Source organism: Xyrauchen texanus, chromosome 37 (genome assembly GCF_025860055.1).
Source record: "Xyrauchen texanus isolate HMW12.3.18 chromosome 37, RBS_HiC_50CHRs, whole genome shotgun sequence".
Classification (NCBI taxonomy): Eukaryota; Metazoa; Chordata; class Actinopteri; order Cypriniformes; family Catostomidae; genus Xyrauchen; species Xyrauchen texanus.
The window spans coordinates 19,567,067-19,587,106 of NC_068312.1; the positions used below are offsets into that span (position 1 = coordinate 19,567,067).

The following is a 20,040-nucleotide window of genomic DNA, read 5'->3' on the forward strand; positions in this document are numbered from 1 at the left end:
ACAAACTGTCTGACATGGAATGAGTATCCATATTTAGGAATGAAAATAACTGAATACAGAACAGGTAACACAAAACTCTCATGGGGGAGAGAAAAAGAAAAAAGAATCATTACTAAGACCGACCGGGAACAAGACAGGAACAGACTGAATAGTCACAAAACAATCTGACAAATACAAGAGGGAACAATATATAGGCAAGGCACATGAGGAACAGGTGAAGGCTATTAACATAATGATTAAACAAGGGAGAGTGACAAGGGTAACGAGTAGGCGGGGACAGGATAGCACACGGCTAACAGAAATGCAGACATTGCCAATTACACATACACACGACAAACAAACAGAAAACAGAGGCTGAAGGGCAGACAGAACAGGATCATGACACATGAACAGGAACAGTTCCCCCCCTCCTAACGGATGCCTCTTGTCTGCCGCTGGACAGGGATCTGACTGGATGTGGATGGCCACGAGATAGGGTTCAGACTGGAAGAGGGTGGCCGATGGACTGGGTTCAGACAGGGCGGCCACAGGCAAAGGGTCAAGCTGGGCGGCAGCTGCAGTGGCCTTCTCCGCCTCCTGGTGGTCATCCGCTGCCAGTGAGGAAGTACCGTTGACCTCGGGCTGGGATGAAGGAAGGTAGTCTCCCAAGGCACAGGCTGAGATAAACTCATCCGATTTCAAGGCAAACTTAATTGTAGCAGCAAGACTTCCCTCTTCACTCCTCTGAGACACGAGACCTGATGGGCTCATTTAGACCAGCCCTAAACAATCTCATAAAGCTGGCCCGATCGTGACCCGAGGACAGCACCAAAAACTCCAACGCATTCCCCCTCATGACTTGTCCTCCTGTCGGAGTCGGATGAGTTTCCTGGCCTGCTTGGCACTGTGTCATGTGGGAAGTAGTGAACAAAAAGAATAACTGATTCCTGCTGGGTCCATGTTGGTCAGATCGTTATGTCATGGAATGTCATGGAGTCAGGAACGAGGACCCAAATGCAGGAATGAGTGAAAATACAAATAATTTTATTAAAACTAGAAAAACTATAGTAAAACTATAAACAAGAAAAAGTACAATAACTAAGACCGACCGGGAACAAGACAGGACAGACTTACTAGTAAAAAAAACCTCAAAATGATCTGACAAATACCAGAGTGAAGACAGCACAATATATAGGTAAGGCACATGAGGAACAGGTGAAGTTAATTAACATAACAAGGACTAAAGGAGGGAGAGTGACATGGGTAACGAGGAGGCAGGGACAGGGAAGCACACACAAACAGAAACACAGACACAGCCAAGTAAACATACACATGACACAAACAGAAAACAGACAGAGACCAAAGAGGAATGCAATTATGCAGCTTTAGGAGATTTTTTTTCTTGTATTGATTCACCTTGCCGTTCCTGTTATTGACTCTAAAGGCCATACATGGAGACATGAGGAGCAGCAGCGATTCTTGTTCACACAGTTTCTTCCTGAGACGATCGAAGACTTTACCACCTTTACACACTCTCTGAGCACACAAGGGGGAAGGGGCGAAAGAGAGATGCATGGAATATCAACATATGGGACATTCTGGAAACAGATAATTAATACAAAAGTTTTAGGGGATATTTAGAGTCTTTGTATTTTTTGTAAAGATCTAGAGTACAGAGTTCCCACACTTTCCCCACAAATTAATATGAACTATGGAGGGGAGTTGTTTACTTTCCCTGACTTTTCCAGTTCTGGAAAACACAATTTACCCAAACCCTGACAGTAATTATTCATGTAGAAGAAGAGCATATTGTAGAATCATTCATCTGATCTACCTTTTCTCTCTGAATCTCATTCTTGATCTGGGAGATCTTGACTTTCATGGCGTCTATCTCTTCTTCTGGTATCTGGGGGACTGGTGAGGACTCCGATTCATCAATGGTTTGAAAGGTGATGTCAGCTAGTGGGATATACCACTTACAGTCATACTGCTGGCCCTTCCTGAACAGACACAGAAACCATGGGTCACATGCAGAACACGGCAGTGAAGATGAGGATTGCTTAGGACTTAATATAAATAAATTAATAATGAAACACTTTGAACTTAGAATATTTCTAGGGAGAAAATAAAAAGGTTATGAGAAATTGACTTACCCTCCAGTTTGTTTCTTCAATTTGGCACAAAGCAGCAGGTCAGTAAAGAGGAAGACATGACGCAGTTTTCGTGTCCCTTCCACTAACTCCACCATAAACTGGTCTCTGAGAAGCTGTCGATTCTTTAAAGACATTAAAGTTGACTTTAAATAACAGTTAACATTCAACATTTCAATGACAATCACTTATCAAATATGCTAGTCTCTTCTGTTCGAAAGCCCAATTTTCTTGCGCCTATTTAAGCACACAAGATGCCTGTTTGGAAAATTCTAAAATCATGCTAGATGACATAGATCATCAGATTTTGTACAAACTTGTGGAGCCCATGCCAGCTCGAGCATATGGTCATTAAAGTAAAAGGAGGACATACTATATACACCAAGACATTCTGATATTAACTTCAGTTTTCAACCAAACCTTTCACTTATGATGGTCTTATATTTTTTTAATGAAGAGAGTAATTTTTTAAAGAGAACTCTTGAACTCTACGGTGTCTACAGTGTATTAATAAGGATTTTGGACTGGAAACCAAAAATTACTTTGACACGCTTGGTTTCAAATATATTCCAATAGGGGGCGCTGATGTATTGTTTACAGCTCCATTAATCACTCACAGTACCTACTTTGCCTGAGGCACAATGTAATTTAAAGTAGGTGAGGAAGTAAGTAAAGCAGCCAATGACAGGCTCAGATTCATTCACTCAGATAGAGGCACAACACACTTAAGAAATCGGCTACTGTGGGTGAGTCACTGGCGCTATTTTCATGATAATGATGGCACCCTCAGGGGGTTTCATCCTCAGACAAGCATGGCTAGATGGAATAAAAAGTGTACAAGATGATTCACAAAAAGCAGCTATGATGGTAATTATCTACTGTGAGTCAAATTATAAAATATAAAGCACCTCATTTTTATTAAACAAACTCACTCAAAATAACAGAGCAATATTGAACTGAAAATGTTGCATGTAGAGAAGCTCTGACTTGTTTCTTTGTTAAAGGGATAGTTCACCCAAAAAGGAAAACTCTGTTATCATTTACTCATCCTCATGTATGACTTACATTATTTGATCATTATGTTATGATTTTTTATTATGCATGACACCCTCTGGTCCCCATCTACTTTTCTTGCATGGAAGAGAGTAGCACAGACATTTTGATAAATTCTCCTTTCTGAGTTCCACGGAAGAAAAAAAGCCCAGGTTTTGAACAACATGTGGGTGAGTAAATTCTGACATGAATTGCATTTTTCATAACTGAATTATGTATGAAAAAAAAAACTAAATTAATTTTTGGATGAACTTTTATTCAAAATGCAAATGGCCCATTAAACCGTAATTGAAAATGCAAATGTATCCAAGGACTATCTCAGGTCATCCTTTACAACTGGTTGTACATTTGAGCCCAAGTGACCAGTTCCTCCCTAATTGAAAGGCGTGTGACATATATGAAGACATCTGCTTTTTTTTATTTATATATTTTTTTTTGCCAGAATTGTCTATGTGTGTGTATATAAGTTGGCATGCACACATTCAAAACATTCACTCTGAACTATGATCCTGGTTTCATTGAGTCTGTGTTTATCCCTTCCATTTTAATTTGTATTTTCCCCTGAAAGCATAGATGTGTAGGCCAAGCCTCTGCCCACATTATATACGGGTGCAGTATTGACTTTGGCCACATTCAGCGTGCATTAAGAGACATCTTCTAAAACAGCCTGAGATGAGAAGCAACACAAGGTCATGAACTAGACATCCATCATCTTTCTGTAAGAATAATTACACAGGACATAGACTAAGGCGACCTGACATAAAGACATTGTAATTCTGGAAAAAAAGCTATTATCTTTCTGTATTGACATTAGCATTCATAAATGGATTGGTTCTGTCAATTCAAGTCATTTAGTTGTTTATTGTGTAAATAGAGTAAGATTCTTTTCTGACTTTTTAATTTTTTATATGTTTATGTATTATTGACATGTTTTCCTAAAAATTTTAATTCTGTCATCATTAGCCTCATGTTGTTCCAAACCTGTATAAACGTTCTTCCATGGCATACAAAAGGAGATTATAGACAGGAGCTTAGGTCTCAGTCACCATTCACTTTCATTCTTTTTTCCATCCAAAAATATGTGAATGGTGACTGAGGCTGTCAGTCCATAACATTGTGCTTAAGCCTAACATCTACGTTTGTGGTCCATGAAATAAAAAAGTCACACAGGTTTGGAACAGGAGTTGTTGCATAAATTATGACAGAATTAATATTTCTGGTAAACTGTCACTTTACGGAACACAAAAGGAGAAGTTAATGTTTTATTATTAAATCAATTATCACATAGAGATAAGAAATGTTTCATTCAAGAACAAATAAACAAAGTACATGTAAACTTGTCTGGAAGGATATGAGTAATTAAGTTACCGGTATATTATTCGTCAGCTTACATGTCTGACATTCTTTTATAATTCAAATAATAAATAAATCTCTTTATTTTCTCTAAAAAATATCCCAGGTATGTCCAGAAGCCTCCAGCCAGAGAGGCTCTTCCCACACCGTTTTCCAGTAATCTCTGAGGAAGTCTAGGACCAGGTCAACTGACTTACAGCTCAGAGGGGTAGCAAGAGTGGCAAGTATGTGTTTACTGTTAAGCAGGGAAGTGTGTTGGGACACTTCTTGTGGCTGATTCACAAAAATCACCCGTGATAGAGAAGAAAGGGGGAAGGGGAAGGTGGGCGGCGATTGTGTTGCATTGAGTGATCCCTTGTAAAATTACGCAACACGAGTGTACTAGTGGTCATTTGTTCACTTGTCTTTTTAAAACATTACAGAGAAATACAGTATTCACACCTTTTTAACATGCCAAGTAAGATTGTTGACTTTAGGTAAACATGAAATCAAAACTGATGCAATTTACTGACTCAATACATGTTCAGAGTATTATTGTGAATGATTTATCATTTTAACAATTGCATGTTATTCCAAAGAATAAAAAGTTTGTCTTTGTAATCTTTCATAAAAACATAATAACTTGAACCACCTCGGAATCAATGGCTAAAATCCCTGCCCTACATTTATTCCCTCATTGGAAATACATCATATCTGCCAAATGCATAAATGTAATAAAAGTAAAATGGGTTGCAAATGGCATTTCATGTTGACGTAAGAGCAAACACACAAAATAAACAGAGGGGTACTTGGAGCATAGAAGCTGTCATTTAAGCAAAAAAAGACACTATGGGCTCTATTTTCGTGAGTGCGCAAAGCGCAGTGCTACACGTAAAAAGTGTGCCCTACATCTTATCCAGTTTCTGTGAGAGCCCTAATACTAAGTGCAATGTTTGTGCCAATGCAAAGACCAAGTGGGTGTGGGTGGGAGTGTTTGCTCTATCAGTGGGTGTATTTGCACAAACTGGGTGTATTGTAGGTTAATGTAGTGGCACAAAACGCAATTCGCTATTTTCCTGAGAAATAGGTCAATGCGATTAGATGTTTCAGCACCAAGTCTGTTTTCAACGCAAAGCCTAAAATCAGTTCTTATATTTGCGGTTTATTACCAGCAGGTGGTAATAAAGTTCATGTCCAACCTCTGAAAATATAGTGGAACATCAAATTATTTCACTGACAATCACAGTTGTAGCCTTTTAATTAAACAAAAATGTATGATATTTGTGTAAACTATCTATAGGTCATGGTTTATTTTTCAGTTATTATTATTTTGTTTATATTTACAATTGCATTTATAATATATTTGTATTTTTTCCAACTGTTGTCACTGCAAAAGGGGACAGTGGAAGCTGGAGCAGGTAAAATGTTTGGATTTAGTATTTTTTTTAACCAATTTGTTATTTTAAGTATATTTTGTTCTGTTTGGAGTGTAATTAAAATGTAGAAATATTTTTGGTTGAATTTTTTTGTATTTCATTAAATGAATTAAAATGTTAAATCAAAACCAACCGTGTAATGCGTTCCGAAACAATCACTCTTAAAACTAGCCACAATGTGGTGTCAGTAGATGAAAATTATTAATAATACTTACATTCTATATAATTTAACAGAGCGTACATCCAAACCCTGATGAGAATCACATTTTCCATGTGTATGAAAGCAGCGTGTCACTAGACATTCAGCAAGAATGCAGTTAATTCAAAAAATAATGTAAGTCTATATTTCGATTCTTCTAATTCACTGCATACAGTCCATTTACACTACCAACTTCTTATGAATGTATTGTTTTTATATCACTGGTGCTTGACAGGCAATAAACTATATAATAGGATGCCGATATATATGCTGATATAGGAAAAGAACCTCAGAATTAAATTGCATTGGACCCAGCTCATTAGCAATTTGCATCCGCAATTATGCCAACTTGCGCCTAGACTTAGAGCATGCTTGCACAAAAATACCAAAACTTCATGGCCATGCCCACTGACTTTGCACTTTGCTCTTAAAATATGGCCCTATGAAAAAAATAACAATGTTTACAGCATATTTGTTGCCAAAAATTAAGGTTTTTAGCAGAAAAAAATCTATTTAGAAGTAAGAGCAATTGAGCTGGAGCATTACACATTTGGGGGACTGACCTCTCCTTTCTTCACTGTCATAGACTGACGGCGGGGTGTGATCTCCTCATTAATGCTGGACAAGAAGTTCTGAGAGATACGGAGGGCGTCCTGCAGCAGAGGGTGATCTGGGTGACTGGATGGGGTGTGTTTCAACAGGTCCTACATTAAATGAATCACATTTAACTTTTAGAGATGTTCAGTAAAGCACAAAAGAAACCCCTGTTGCAAAGTTATAATTAGAGTGTTCAAATCAATATATCCCATGGCCATCCAAAAGAACCACGTGGACTGTTGTGGAACTAATCTATAAACATTCTCCCCATAACACATGGGAAAAAACCTTCATGATTAAAACAATGAACAAACATGGCCTTTCACTGCACTGTTTCACTCACATGGAGGACTAGAGTACTGCGAGTGACTCGATCCACTGGTTTATACAGTAAGGCTGAGAATCAGAGAGACAAAATATCAGTGACAAGAACATAAAAACATGAAAGATATATAATCTTCAGTCATACAGTATTCAAAATGCAATAATGCACAATTTCATTCAAAACCCCTATTTATAAACCTCATATTTATAATTTATGTAGTGCATAATTGCAAGAATATTTGAAAAACTGGGAAAACATGATCACTTACTTTCCAAAGAGTTCTTGGCATTTTGATCTTTAACCTCCTTAGTGCTCTTGACTTTCAGATTCTGATGGTGAAATGGAAAATAAATAAATCAATGTACAAAAGCCAATGATACCACATCCCTGTTTTGACAGTATAATAAGTAAGTGCCTTAAAACTGACCTCTGAAATCTCTGCAAACTGTGAATTCGCCTGACAACACTTTTCCGCCATTTCCACAGCAACCTTATAGTTGTCTACAAAAGCCCTATACACCCCGAGCTGGCTGGCCTGTGTAGGAAGAGAGAGAGAGAGAGGGGGGTTTTGATGAAGACTGTTTCAAGATAAAAGACAGTCCTGAAGGCAGATTACTCATGCATACTACATTGGCTTAAATCTGCTTACTAAGGTAGAGCAAGCAGGTTTTCATGGGCTATTTTACCATTGCTGACATGGTTCTGATATTCAAAGACAAGCAAATAGCAGCCTGACCCAGTGTAAGGACAACAGCACTCAAACTGATTAGAACAACAGACAAGGTTGTAATTGGTTGCCATCTTTCTGAAAAGTCTCTGTGTCATCAACAGGCATGTCCAAAAAACATTAACTCTTTCTTCCATTTCACTCTTAAGCAGGGTCCTATTATATATATATATATATATATATATATATATATATATATATATATATATATATATATATATATATATATATATATATATATATTTATTTATTTATTTATTTGCCACACCTGCCATTGGAGGGTGAATTGAGAACATATTTCTTACCATCTCCAAAACATCCGTTTTGGGTCTGTTCTCACCCAAAACCATTGATTAAACCACTTAATATGGATTTCCTTTATGCTGACTTTCAGTAGTGGTTTTAACCACCATGTGTGGGGCCCCGGACGTCTGCTCAAAAAAAGCACAAACAAATGCTTGTGGGTGACATGATGTTCTGGGTACATGCGCAAATACGCTATTGTCAGCGCTCTTCAAATTAGAAGCCGCCAGGGTCGGGACAGATGAGATTTTAAGTAGGGTTCGGGTTTGTAACTTACTTAAATAAATAAATAAATAAATAAATCTAAATAAATCTAAATAAATATATATATATATATATATATAGGCCATCCAAACTTGTTTCGCGCACGTACTTTCACTCCCAGATACGTGCAAACGAATGAGTTTTTGTGAGTTTTTGCCTGCGTCTGCTCTGTTCCATTGTTTTATTAAGTTAAAAATTGCACCTGCTGCATCTATGTCCTTTTTGGCAATTGGAACTGTTGGTCTGAATTGATTTGCACTGCATGGACATCACACTTCAAATCTCCATTAAAATGTTTGTGTTCTGCAGAAGAAAATCATACAAGTTTGAGACAGCATAATGGTGAGTATATGATGATAGAATTATTATTTTTGAGTGAACTATTCCTTTAATTTGAATCACACATGACATTAATATCAATGATGGTCAGACTATCTGAAAATAATACTTAAGCCATGCATAGCCCTGTTGCGATTATTAAATTAAACTGTCTGGTCTCAGTTATTTGATCTAAATGTGGTTACTTGATCTAACCAAGATTATTGTAAACTTTAAATTCCAATCACATTTTAATTCCCAAATAATAATGGTAATTTTACCAAGTCTGTGTACACGATGGAAGGAAATCTGGTCAGCAGTTTCTTTTTGAAGTTTAAGCTTCGATGTCATAAAGTTTCTGATCAGAGCTGCTGGGTTGTCTGCATAGGAGTTTTTGGGGATTCCTGAAAAAAAATCTGATTGTCGCGCATACTTCTGATTTGTATATCGAGTAAAGTTTAATTGAATCTTTTGTTTTCGGAGGAGAGTGTCAACTTGTTTATTTTCTGTTTGAAGATGCTCTATTTGGTCATTTTAATGTATTATTTCTTTTTTTTTTTCTCTGAATATAATAACTTGAGAAAGTCAAATTTTTTATTGTTCAGAATCAGTAGAATCAGAATGAGCTTTATTGCCAAGTATGCTTCCATATACAAGAAATGTGTCTTGGTGACAGAAGCTTCCATTGCACAAACAATACAACAAGACAGAGAAAATAATAAACAACAGAATAAAAATAAAAAGTAAATAGAAATATAAGTATATACAGAAATACACAATAATACAAAAATATATACACTCACCTAAAGGATTATTAGGAACACCATACTAATACTGTGTTTGACCCCCTTTCGCCTTCAGAACTGCCTTAATTCTACATGGCATTGATTCAACAAGGTGCTGAAAGCATTCTTTAGAAATGTTGGCCCATATTGATAGGATAGCATCTTGCAGTTGATGGAGATTTGTGGGATGCACATCCAGGGCACAAAGCTCCCGTTCCACCACATCCCAAAGATGCTCTATTGGGTTGAGATCTGGTGACTGTGGGGGCCATTTTAGTACAGTGAACTCATTGTCATGTTCAAGAAACCAATTTGAAATGATTCGAGCTTTGTGACATGGTGCATTATCCTGCTGGAATTAGCCATCAGAGGAGGGGTACATGGTGGCCATAAAGGGATGGACATGGTCAGAAACAATGCTCAGGTAGGCCGTGGCATTTAAACGATGCCCAATTGGCACTAAGGGGCCTAAAGTGTGCCAAGAAAACATCCCCCACACCATTACACCACCACCACCAGCCTGCACAGTGGTAACAAGGCATGATGGATCCATGTTCTCATTCTGTTTACACCAAATTCTGACTCTACCATCTGAATGTCTCAACAGAAATCGAGACTCATCAGACCAGGCAACATTTTTCCAGTCTTCAACTGTCCAATTTTGGTGAGCTCTTGCAAATTGTAGCCTCTTTTTCCTATTTGTAGTGGAGATGAGTGGTACCCGGTGGGGTCTTCTGCTGTTGTAGCCCATCCGCCTCAAGGTTGTGCGTGTTGTGGCTTCACAAATGCTTTGCTGCATACCTCGGTTGTAACAAGTGGTTATTTCAGGCAAAGTTGCTCTTCTATCAGCTTGAATCAGTCGGCCCATTCTCCTCTGACCTCTAGCATCAACAAGGCATTTTCGCCCACAGCACTGCGGTATACTGGATGTTTTTCCCTTTTCACACCATTCTTTGTAAACCCTAGAAATGGTTGTGCGTGAAAATCCCAGTAACTGAGCAGATTGTGAAATACTCAGACCGGCCCGTCTGGCACCAACAACCATGCCACGCTCAAAATGGCTTAAATCACCTTTCTTTCCCATTCTGACATTCAGTTTGGAGTTCAGGAGACTGTCTTGACCAGGACCACACCCCTAAATGCATTGAAGCAACTGCCATGTGATTGGTTGATTAGATAATTGCATTAATGAGAAATTGAACAGGTGTTCCTAATAATCCTTTAGGTGAGTGTATATGGTACAGTCTGTACAAATACAAATCTGTTATATACAGTGCAAGGGGGTGTAATGCAGAAGAGGAAGGATATGTTAAATAATATAATTGACTAGGCTGTGTATTGGACTTAATTATAGTACAGTTTTTAACTGTTCATGAGATGGATAACCTGAGGGGAAATTGTTTTTTTTGCCTGACGGTTCTGGTGCTCAGAAATCTGTAGCGTCGGCCAGAAGGCAACAGTTAAAAACGGTAGTTCTTATATCAATATAATCCACTTTGAGTGTTTTTTTATATCAATATAATCCACTTTGAGTGTTTTTTTTATATAAAGTATGAAAGCAGAGATAATCCAAAGTATCTTGAATTGTTTAACTGTATAAAGATAGTTTTGTTTGTTCTACCTAGTAGACGCGGCATTGCCATGATTAGTCTTGCCTCTGTGGCCCGTATCGCGATTGTTATGTCATCACCTACAGTTCCCAGTATTTTCTTAATGGCCCATCTATAATCTATTTTTTTTTTTTTACCAAATCATCCATTTTATTTATTGATTTATATATTTGAAGTTAAATATGAAAAAATTACTTGGTGTATGAAGCACACATACTGTACCCCTGACAATTTGTATGCCAATTAATTGTGAAAGCCCTAAAAGAGACAAATTCACAATTAGTCATAATAGTCATAATCCCAATCATTTGTAAAATTAATCGCCAACCAAATTTCATAATCGTGACAACCCTAGCCATGCAATGCTGCTGTTCTTAGCAAAGTTACCAGCCAACTGGGGAGTAACTCGTGATGTGAGGAACTTGGACCAGATTCTCAACCTTATAGAAAAGTAAAGCAATTCCCCTCCCCACACAACACTTTTTCCCAAAGAGCTTCTAAAAAGGCTGTATTAAGAGGATGAATGCAGGCGGAGAAATGAATTAAATTGGGGTAAGCGAAGCCAAAACGCCACTGTGAATGAACTTTTGTGTCAAGAAAAAATATCATTGAAAAGACAGCAACTGTGAAATGGCCGCAGATAACAAGCATTTTCCATGGCAACATCTCGAGAGCTGCCAACACTGGGGTAAATAAGAGAATGAATTGTGATGGCGCTTGTCATGAGACAGAGAGGTTAAGCACTTCCTTTAACACTGCCATTATACTGCAACTGGGGAAATGTGTGAGCATTCCAGAATATGAACATTATTACCCAAAGACACTGTCAAAAAAGATGGATTAAATTGTTCCTTTACCCCAAACTCTGTTATGTGCACTAACTTATTAAAGTTGAATAATCATTAAAGGAGTGAAAATAACACATTTCTGAAGACCTCTACTGAAGTGTGGAGGGCATACAGAGAATTCAATTCAATAATGATGATGATGAAGAAATCTGGAAAACAAATTGAGAATTTTTTTATTTTGTGGCTTTTCTTTGTCAGCTATTGTGGAGAGTGAAACTAAATTATTGTTAGCTAGAGAAGGGGAAAGGGATTGGGAAACGTTGCAGGCTGGACTCAAACCAGTGTCTCCCATATGAATGCCACAGCTCAACACGTTTGGGGCATGTAAATGTGAATGCTAATCACAAGTGGCTTCAATCCAATACACAGTCAACCCTGCAGAGATTCATCAAGGTCATATTAATATTCCTGATCAACAAAACTGCTCAGATGAGCATTCAGTCAAATAATCTGAAAGACAGGTTAGTATGCAAACAACAACAAGTCAATTTCTGGACTCCTATGTATCCTAGGAGTCAAGGTGAGTAGTAGAGGTCGACCGATAGTGGATTATGTTGATACCGATAACAAAGGTGTTGGAAAAAAAGATAACCATTTAATCGGTCGATATTTTTTATCTATATAATAATAAAGAAATCACATTCTTTCCTTACTATAAAGGGCGCAGACATTGAGGCTGTAAAATAAAAATAAAAAATAAAAAATCCCAAAAGCAGTTTATTGTGCAACCCAAATCCTAATAATAACCCGAGAAATTAAGATTTGGTGCATAACACAGGACTTTGTACTTTAAACAACCCCCGAATACATCCGGGACAATTATTTTGAAATTACAGATATTTGGCTCCGTTACAGAGCTCTATATGTCAGTATTTACCAGCTGAAGCCTTTTATAGCTTATAGATTCACCAGATGAAGAGTTTTTTGTGAATATATTTCACCAGATTTAGTGAAAAGGAATAAAAAAATTAAAATGTATAAAATATAAATAAATAAGAAAATAAAACATTTCAGATAACCAATAGTTCCAAAAAGCAACTATTGGTACCAATTAATCGGTAAAACCGATATATTGTCTACCTCTATTGAGTAGATCCATGTCGTGAGAGCTGGCACAAAAACAGAAAGAGAGGAAGCAAGGGATTGCCCAGCAATGAGTGGATTTCCAGGGCAGACACATGCACCCCTGCATGACATCATGTTTTCTGGGAAACAGAGGAGACACTGGTCTCTCTGTCCACTGAAAACTCTGTGCAACCATGCCTTCCTTGTGGGATTTCCTGTTTATTTACCCCACTGTGTGTAAAACACGCACACCCTGGAAGATAACTATGCTGCTGCAAATGCACACACGCACACATCGGGATAGAATTATGCTACTGTGAACACTTAGACACATAAAGACTAGAAGTATACACTTACCAAGCACTTTATTATACAGAAAGACCTGTGCAGCTACTTATTCATGCGATTATCTAATTAGCCTATCAAGAGGCAGCAGTGCAATGCATAAAATCATGCAGAAACGGGTCAGGAGCTTCAGTTAATGTTTACATCAGAATGGGGAAAAAATGTGATCTCAGCGATTTCGACCGTGGCATGATTTTTGGCGCCAAACAGGTTGGTTTGAGTATTTCTGTAATGGCTGATCTCCTGGGATTTTCATGCACAACAGTCTCAAGAATTTACTCAGAATGGTGCCAAAAACAAAAAACATTCAATGAGCAGCAGTTCTGTGAATGGAAATGCCTTGTTGATGAGAGAGGTCAACAGAGAATGGCCAGACAGGTTCAAGCCTGCAGAATGGCTACGGTAACTCAGATAACCACTCTGTACAATTGTAGTGAGCAGAATAGCATCTTAGAATGCACAACACATTGAACTTTGAGGCGGATGTGTTACAACAGTAGAAGACCACATTGGGCACTTTACTAGGACCATGGTGTACCAAATAATTTGCTCGGTGAGTGTAGTTTACCTCATAACATCGGTATTCTAAGGGCAAGATCAATGTTTATACTTATTAATATTTTTGGGGAAAAAAAAGAGATTGACCACCACTCAGGCTAAGTGATGGGCCTATACTCTATGGCTGCTTCTATGACTCCATGATGAATAAAAAAGGAGTCCCGAAGTCCAATGAAGATGGAATACACAAAACAAAGAATCACAATCATATCGCTATTCGCAATCCTGATATCAGTTAAATACTGCTGTATCACTAGGTCCCTTCTGATTCCCACCCCAAATAAAGATTCCCTGGGTAATAAACAAGCAGGGCAAATTCCCTTTAAAGTTTTTTGCTTCATGTTCACAAATACATCTTCATACAAACACATGCAAATGCACGTGGACAAAGAAAAGGAACAAGCAACAAAATGCTTAACGTCACTAATGCCTCAAATAATAACCAAAGGTATTTTCAGCTAACAATGTAATCCCTGTGGGATTAACAATGCAAATAAGCCTAGAATTGACACAGCCTCTAGTCACACTAACTCAACTCAAGAACACATTAATGGCTAGTGGCCTCTTAATTTCACAGCAACAACAATAGACATAGGGGGATGCAATATGTCTGTATCAAAACCTGGTGAGCTGCCAGTGTATCAAATGCCTACATAGAAAGCTGCATTCTAATATCTTGTTTGTAGTCATCCTAAATTGAAATGAGATCTATGTCAAAAGCCACAACACCCTAATACCTTCAACCCCAGCATTTTTGACTAAAACCCCACTAATATACGAGCAAGACCCCCTTACTGCTTTTCTTGCAGTCATGGGGCTGTGAAAAGCTTTCATCTTTGCAAGCGGCAGGTCCTGTGGGCGTCTTTAAAGACAGGGGTAAAGTTTCAGTTTCCACACTAATTGTGATGAATGGAATGATGTGGCTGTTGCTGGTACAGCTCACTAAACCAGTTATCAAAGGAAAATGTCCTTAGGGAGCTGGAGAGAAAGGATTTGATGATGACTACTTTAACAGACTGTCTCAAAAACATGTCACTCGGGAGGTCTGACAGAAACATCATGTATGGATTACCCAAATTGGACATGGGCATGTGGCATCGAGTGACTGTTCAATAAGTCATTATGATAAGTAATAGTTACAATGGTATGTTATTAGATTCACGTTTATAATGAAGCAGCAAAATCAATTCAAGAGCATGAGGGTGGGTGGTATGACCATGACTGTAATGCAATATGTCATGATGATATGCCTATTTTTGCCTAAAATACAAATGTTAATATTTTGTGCAGTAATTAACCATGTGGTGGTATTGATAATTGTTGGATAATCCAGTGTATTTAAGACTTTACAAATGATTTGATTATTTTTCTCTTTTGTGCCCTGAATTTTGACATTACTCCATATTTCTTCATCATTCTTACTTTTAAATATAATAAGGCGATCCTGCCTAATGGTAGCCACACGAATATATCTACCGCAATATTAACGCATATAAAATCTCTACGCATTTCTAATTTCATGGGATTTATATAGTCATATCGCCCAGTCGTAATAGATAATAAACTGGTGTATATCAAAGCGCTGCTCACCAGTTTCTGGAAGAGGTCGCCCACACATTGACGGTGGCTCCACTGTTGCACCCTAGGTAACAGGCCATCATAAAAGTCTTTGTGGATCTCATGGAGCTCAGGCACTTTGAAGAAAATGGTCTCTATCTGCTGCAGGGTTAACACAGGCTGGGAGGTGGTTGCAGCAGCTTTCAGGGGCTTCATAGGCTGTGATAAATAACAGTGGGTTAAAAGAAGTCAGTGTACACTCATTTGTAGGCTGCTTGGTGCACTGTAACGTGCAAAGCTCAGTACCTCTGTAAATGGCAAACTTTCCTCCTCTTAAGTGAGAGTGTGTGTGATAGTACAGACACAGCCAGGGTCAGAAAGTAATCAGGGCTCAGGATAAAATGCCACTTAAAGTGACATAAATGCCCCAGATATATATATATATATATATATATATATATATATATATATATATATATATAAAAAATTATTTCCATATTTGTAACGTGATATATTTCTGTATATTTTATCACATAAAATATGTGTTTATGTTAATTTGATTTTGTTGGAAACAGCCTAATTGTTCATATTAACAATGTATTTTAATGTATAAAAAACTTTTTGGAGAAATGTCCTCTGGTCTAATGAACTGTTAAATTTTATAAACTGAAGTATTTGACATAAAATGGAAGACACACTGTGGGGCAGATTCACCAAGAATTAATTGCAGCCGATAAAAGTGGCATTTGTTCGCATGTGCTCTCTGCGCTGGTTTAGCGGCCCATTCATTAATGAAATTATGCAGATAAGGCAACAGTGTAAACCAACCACAAAATCGCTGCTGAGTACAATTTGCACGTGCAATTCTGATCTTTCGATCTGATTCTGAGAGCTCTATAGTGGAGGATGCTGAGGACCACTGTATTTGACACACCCTGCCTGGACTGTACAGCATCATTTTGATCCAGACATCTGGATCATCTCTTAAACATGCATAACGTGTGCTTGATGACACAGCACATCTGGATATATGCCCATTTATAACACTCTTCTCCATCTTTTGATGATTATTTGATTAATTACTGCTGATATAATCAATTGAAAATGTTCACAAACACCTCTTTTAAATAAAAAGTAGTACTTTCATTTGGTGGCAACAACACATCTAAATTGCACCAGGTAATTTTTGTGAATGAAGAGCAATCTCCAATGAGTCTAATTTACATAGAAAGGAGGCGTGTTTGCATAGAAAAGAATGACATTGACTGAATATTTCAGTGCTGATGGTGATTGCTAAAATAGATTGCTTGAGGTGCGGGAATAAAATGCAGGTTTTTGCGCTAAAATACCACACGCAATAGTGCTGCAACTGTTTAGTGAATCTGTCCCTGTGTTTTATATGGTTAAAAAACTAAATATGTCCTCATAAAATCAACACCAGGGCAAAAATATTGCCCCTTAATGCTTTAAAGGTGCACTCAGTAATTTTTTGAAGAGAATCAAAGAACATTACATTGGCTTACAGTGACACCTAGTGGCCTGGAAGCTGCATAATTTAAACAAAGTAGTTTTCAGTTACCGATGCCATTGTATATGTTCACTATGCACAGTAAACCAGGATTAATTTAATCCATGAAAGAAAGTGTCTAATAACAGGGCAGTTACTGAGATTAAGTTAGTATTCAGCTGGTCATGTGATCCTAACATGGCTGCCCCCGTGAGGGCACCCCTGCCCCATGTAGAATAAAAGAGCTTTTATAAGGTTACTGATATTTTACAAAAACTTTTTAAATGAAGAAAAATATTTTTATGAGTGCACCTTTAATAAATCTATTATAAAAAATAACTTAATTTCTAACACTGCACTGGATCAGAATATATTACTCACTAGTAAGAGCGCCTCCAAGTGGCTGAGATAGGTCTCCTCACAGGCAAGGATCCCTGATAGAACCCATTTCCTCATCTCCAGCCCTTTCTTTACTTCCAGCTCCATCTGGGAATGTCCAAAGGGATGAGTAGGGAGGATGAAGAAAGTCAACGTTACACAGACATATTTAGGCCAGAAACATATTTTATGCAATCACACGAATGTAGACACGACTGAACACAGTCCGTTTGTCCACACTTAAAGGAATAGTTCACACAAAAATGAAAATGTTCTGATAATTTACTTACCCTCAGTCCATCCCAGATGTATCCAAGTTTCCTTCTTCATCAAAACAGAATTTAAGATTTTTAGGATTTAATTTAAGGCCTTTAAACAATTCACATGAATGTCCTCCATTTTTTTGATGGTCCAAAATGCATATTTAGGGTGCATAAAAATAATCCACATTATAGTTATAAAGTTCTTCTGAACCCAAATGATTGATTACTTCTAGAAACAAAACAATACTTATATACTTTTTAACTACAAATGTTCACTTCCATACATCTCTGTGATGCACGCTCATGAGAGGGATGGTAAGCTCATTGGTAAGGTCACGCGTCACGTGGAGGAGGAGGCAGGAAGCGCGTTATTGTTTACAAGAGAATGAGCACGGTACAAAAGTTTAATTGTCTTTGCTGTAGATTTGTATTTGTAGAAGTGTATTGTTCAAAATGGTCATTGGTGTGTGTATCCTGGATGCTTCAACCTTCAGAAACCCCAAAGAAAAATATTAACTTTTGATAATTTGCCTACACATAATAAATACATTGATCAATTGTCACACATTATACATACAGGTGCTGGTCATATAATTAGAATATCATCAAAAAGTTGATTTATTTCAGTAATTCCATTCAAAAAGTGAAACTTGGATAATGTATACATTAATTCCACACAGACTGATATATTTCAAGTATTCATTCCTTTTAATTGATGATTATAACCCCAAAATCAGTATCTCAGAAAATTTGAATATTGTGAAAAGGTTCAATATTGAAGACACAGAGTGCCACACTCTAATCAGCTAATTAACTAAAAACACCTGCAAAGGCCTTTAAATGGTCTCTCAGTCTAGTTCTGTAGGCTACACAATCATGGGGAAGACTGCTGACTTGACAGCTGTCCAAAAGACGACCATTGACACCTTGCACAAGGAGGGCAAGACACAAAAGGTCATTGCTAAAGAGGCTGGCTGTTCACAGAGCTCTGTGTCCAAGCACATAAATAGAGAGGCGAAGGGAAGGAAAAAATGTGGTAGAAAAAAAGTGTACAAGCAATAGGGATAACCGCACCCTGGAGAGGATTGTGAAACAAAACCCATTAAAAAAATGTTGGGGAGATTCACAAAGAGTGGACTTCAGCTGTCGCATTCCTTGTGTCAAGCCACTCAGAGTCAGAACACAAAAAGGACTGGACTGCTGTTGAGTGGTCCAAAGTTATGTTCTCTGATGAAAGTAAATTTTGCATTTCCTTTGGAAATCAAGGTCCCAGAGTCTGGAGGAAGAGAGGAGAGGCACAGAATCCATGTTGCTTGAAGTCCAGTGTAAAGTTTCCACAGTCAGTGATGGTTTGGGGTACCATGTCATCTGCTGGTGTTGGTCCACTGTGTTTTCTGAGGTCAAAGGTCAACGCAGCCATCTACCAGGAAGTTTTAGAACACTTCATGCTTCCTGCTGCTGACCAACTTTATGGAGATGCAGATTTCATTTTCCAACAGGACTTGGCACCTGCACACAGTGCCAAAGCTACCAGTACCTGGTTTAAGGACCATGGTATCCCTGTTCTTAATTGGCCAGCAAACTCGCCTGACCTTAACCCTATAGAAAATCTATGGGGTATTGTGAAGAGGAAGATGCGATACGCCAGACCCAACAATGCAGAAGAGCTGAAGGCCACTATCAGAGCAACCTGGGCTCTCATAACACCCAAGCAGTGCCACAGACTGATCGACTCCATGCCACGCCGCATTGCTGCATTTATTCAGGCAAAAGGAGCCCCAACTAAGTATTGAGTGCTGTACATGGTCATACTTTTCATGTTCATACTTTTCAGTTGGCCAACATTTCTAAAAATCCTTTTTTTGGTCTTAAGTAATATTCTAACTTTCGGAGATACTGAATTTGGGATTTTCATTAGTTGTCAGTTTTAATCATCACAATTTAATGAAATAAACATTTGAAATATATCAGCCTGTGTGTAAAGAATGAATATAATATCCAAGTTTCACTTTTTGTATGGAATTACTGAAATAAATCAACATTTTGATGATATTCTAATTATATGACCAGCACCTGTACATTTCTGCATATACATGGTGAAATGTTTTTATTTTTCACATATCATTATGATCATGAGTGATTGAAGCTCTGGCTTATCGCGCTGAACCTGGATATCAGTACACCCCTACATTCTCTCAAATATTGGAGGGAGTGCAGTGAACAATTTTCCCCTGAGGATTTCAGACCATCGAAAGAAACAAAGGGTCGATATCTGAATTCATTCGCTGTGCCCGTGCTGTTTTGCAAACTCAGGTTTGTGTGAAAACGTTGTCATTGTCACGCCTCCTTCAGGCTCTGCACCTCTCTCAGCGCTCGCTCCTCATTACCCAATTTCTAATTCATCGCACCTCTACTCAATTCTCTCACTCATCACTGCCTGC

At 37.9% G+C, this 20,040-nt stretch overlaps 1 protein-coding gene across 1 annotated transcript in view; it reads right to left on the reverse strand.

Moving 5' to 3' along the window:
* The window catches only part of LOC127630746 (breakpoint cluster region protein-like), a 74,199-nt gene that overhangs the window by 17,107 nt on the left and 37,052 nt on the right, over positions 1-20,040 (reverse strand). The window contains exons 3-11 of the mRNA XM_052108489.1: positions 17,340-17,444; positions 15,485-15,670; positions 7,499-7,606; positions 7,340-7,400; positions 7,090-7,142; positions 6,713-6,853; positions 2,133-2,254; positions 1,814-1,979; positions 1,396-1,515 (exon numbers count right to left, since the gene is read on the reverse strand). Coding sequence (XP_051964449.1) covers positions 1,396-1,515; positions 1,814-1,979; positions 2,133-2,254; positions 6,713-6,853; positions 7,090-7,142; positions 7,340-7,400; positions 7,499-7,606; positions 15,485-15,670; positions 17,340-17,444 — 1,062 coding nt within the window. The remainder of the gene's footprint in view (positions 1-1,395; positions 1,516-1,813; positions 1,980-2,132; positions 2,255-6,712; positions 6,854-7,089; positions 7,143-7,339; positions 7,401-7,498; positions 7,607-15,484; positions 15,671-17,339; positions 17,445-20,040) is intronic.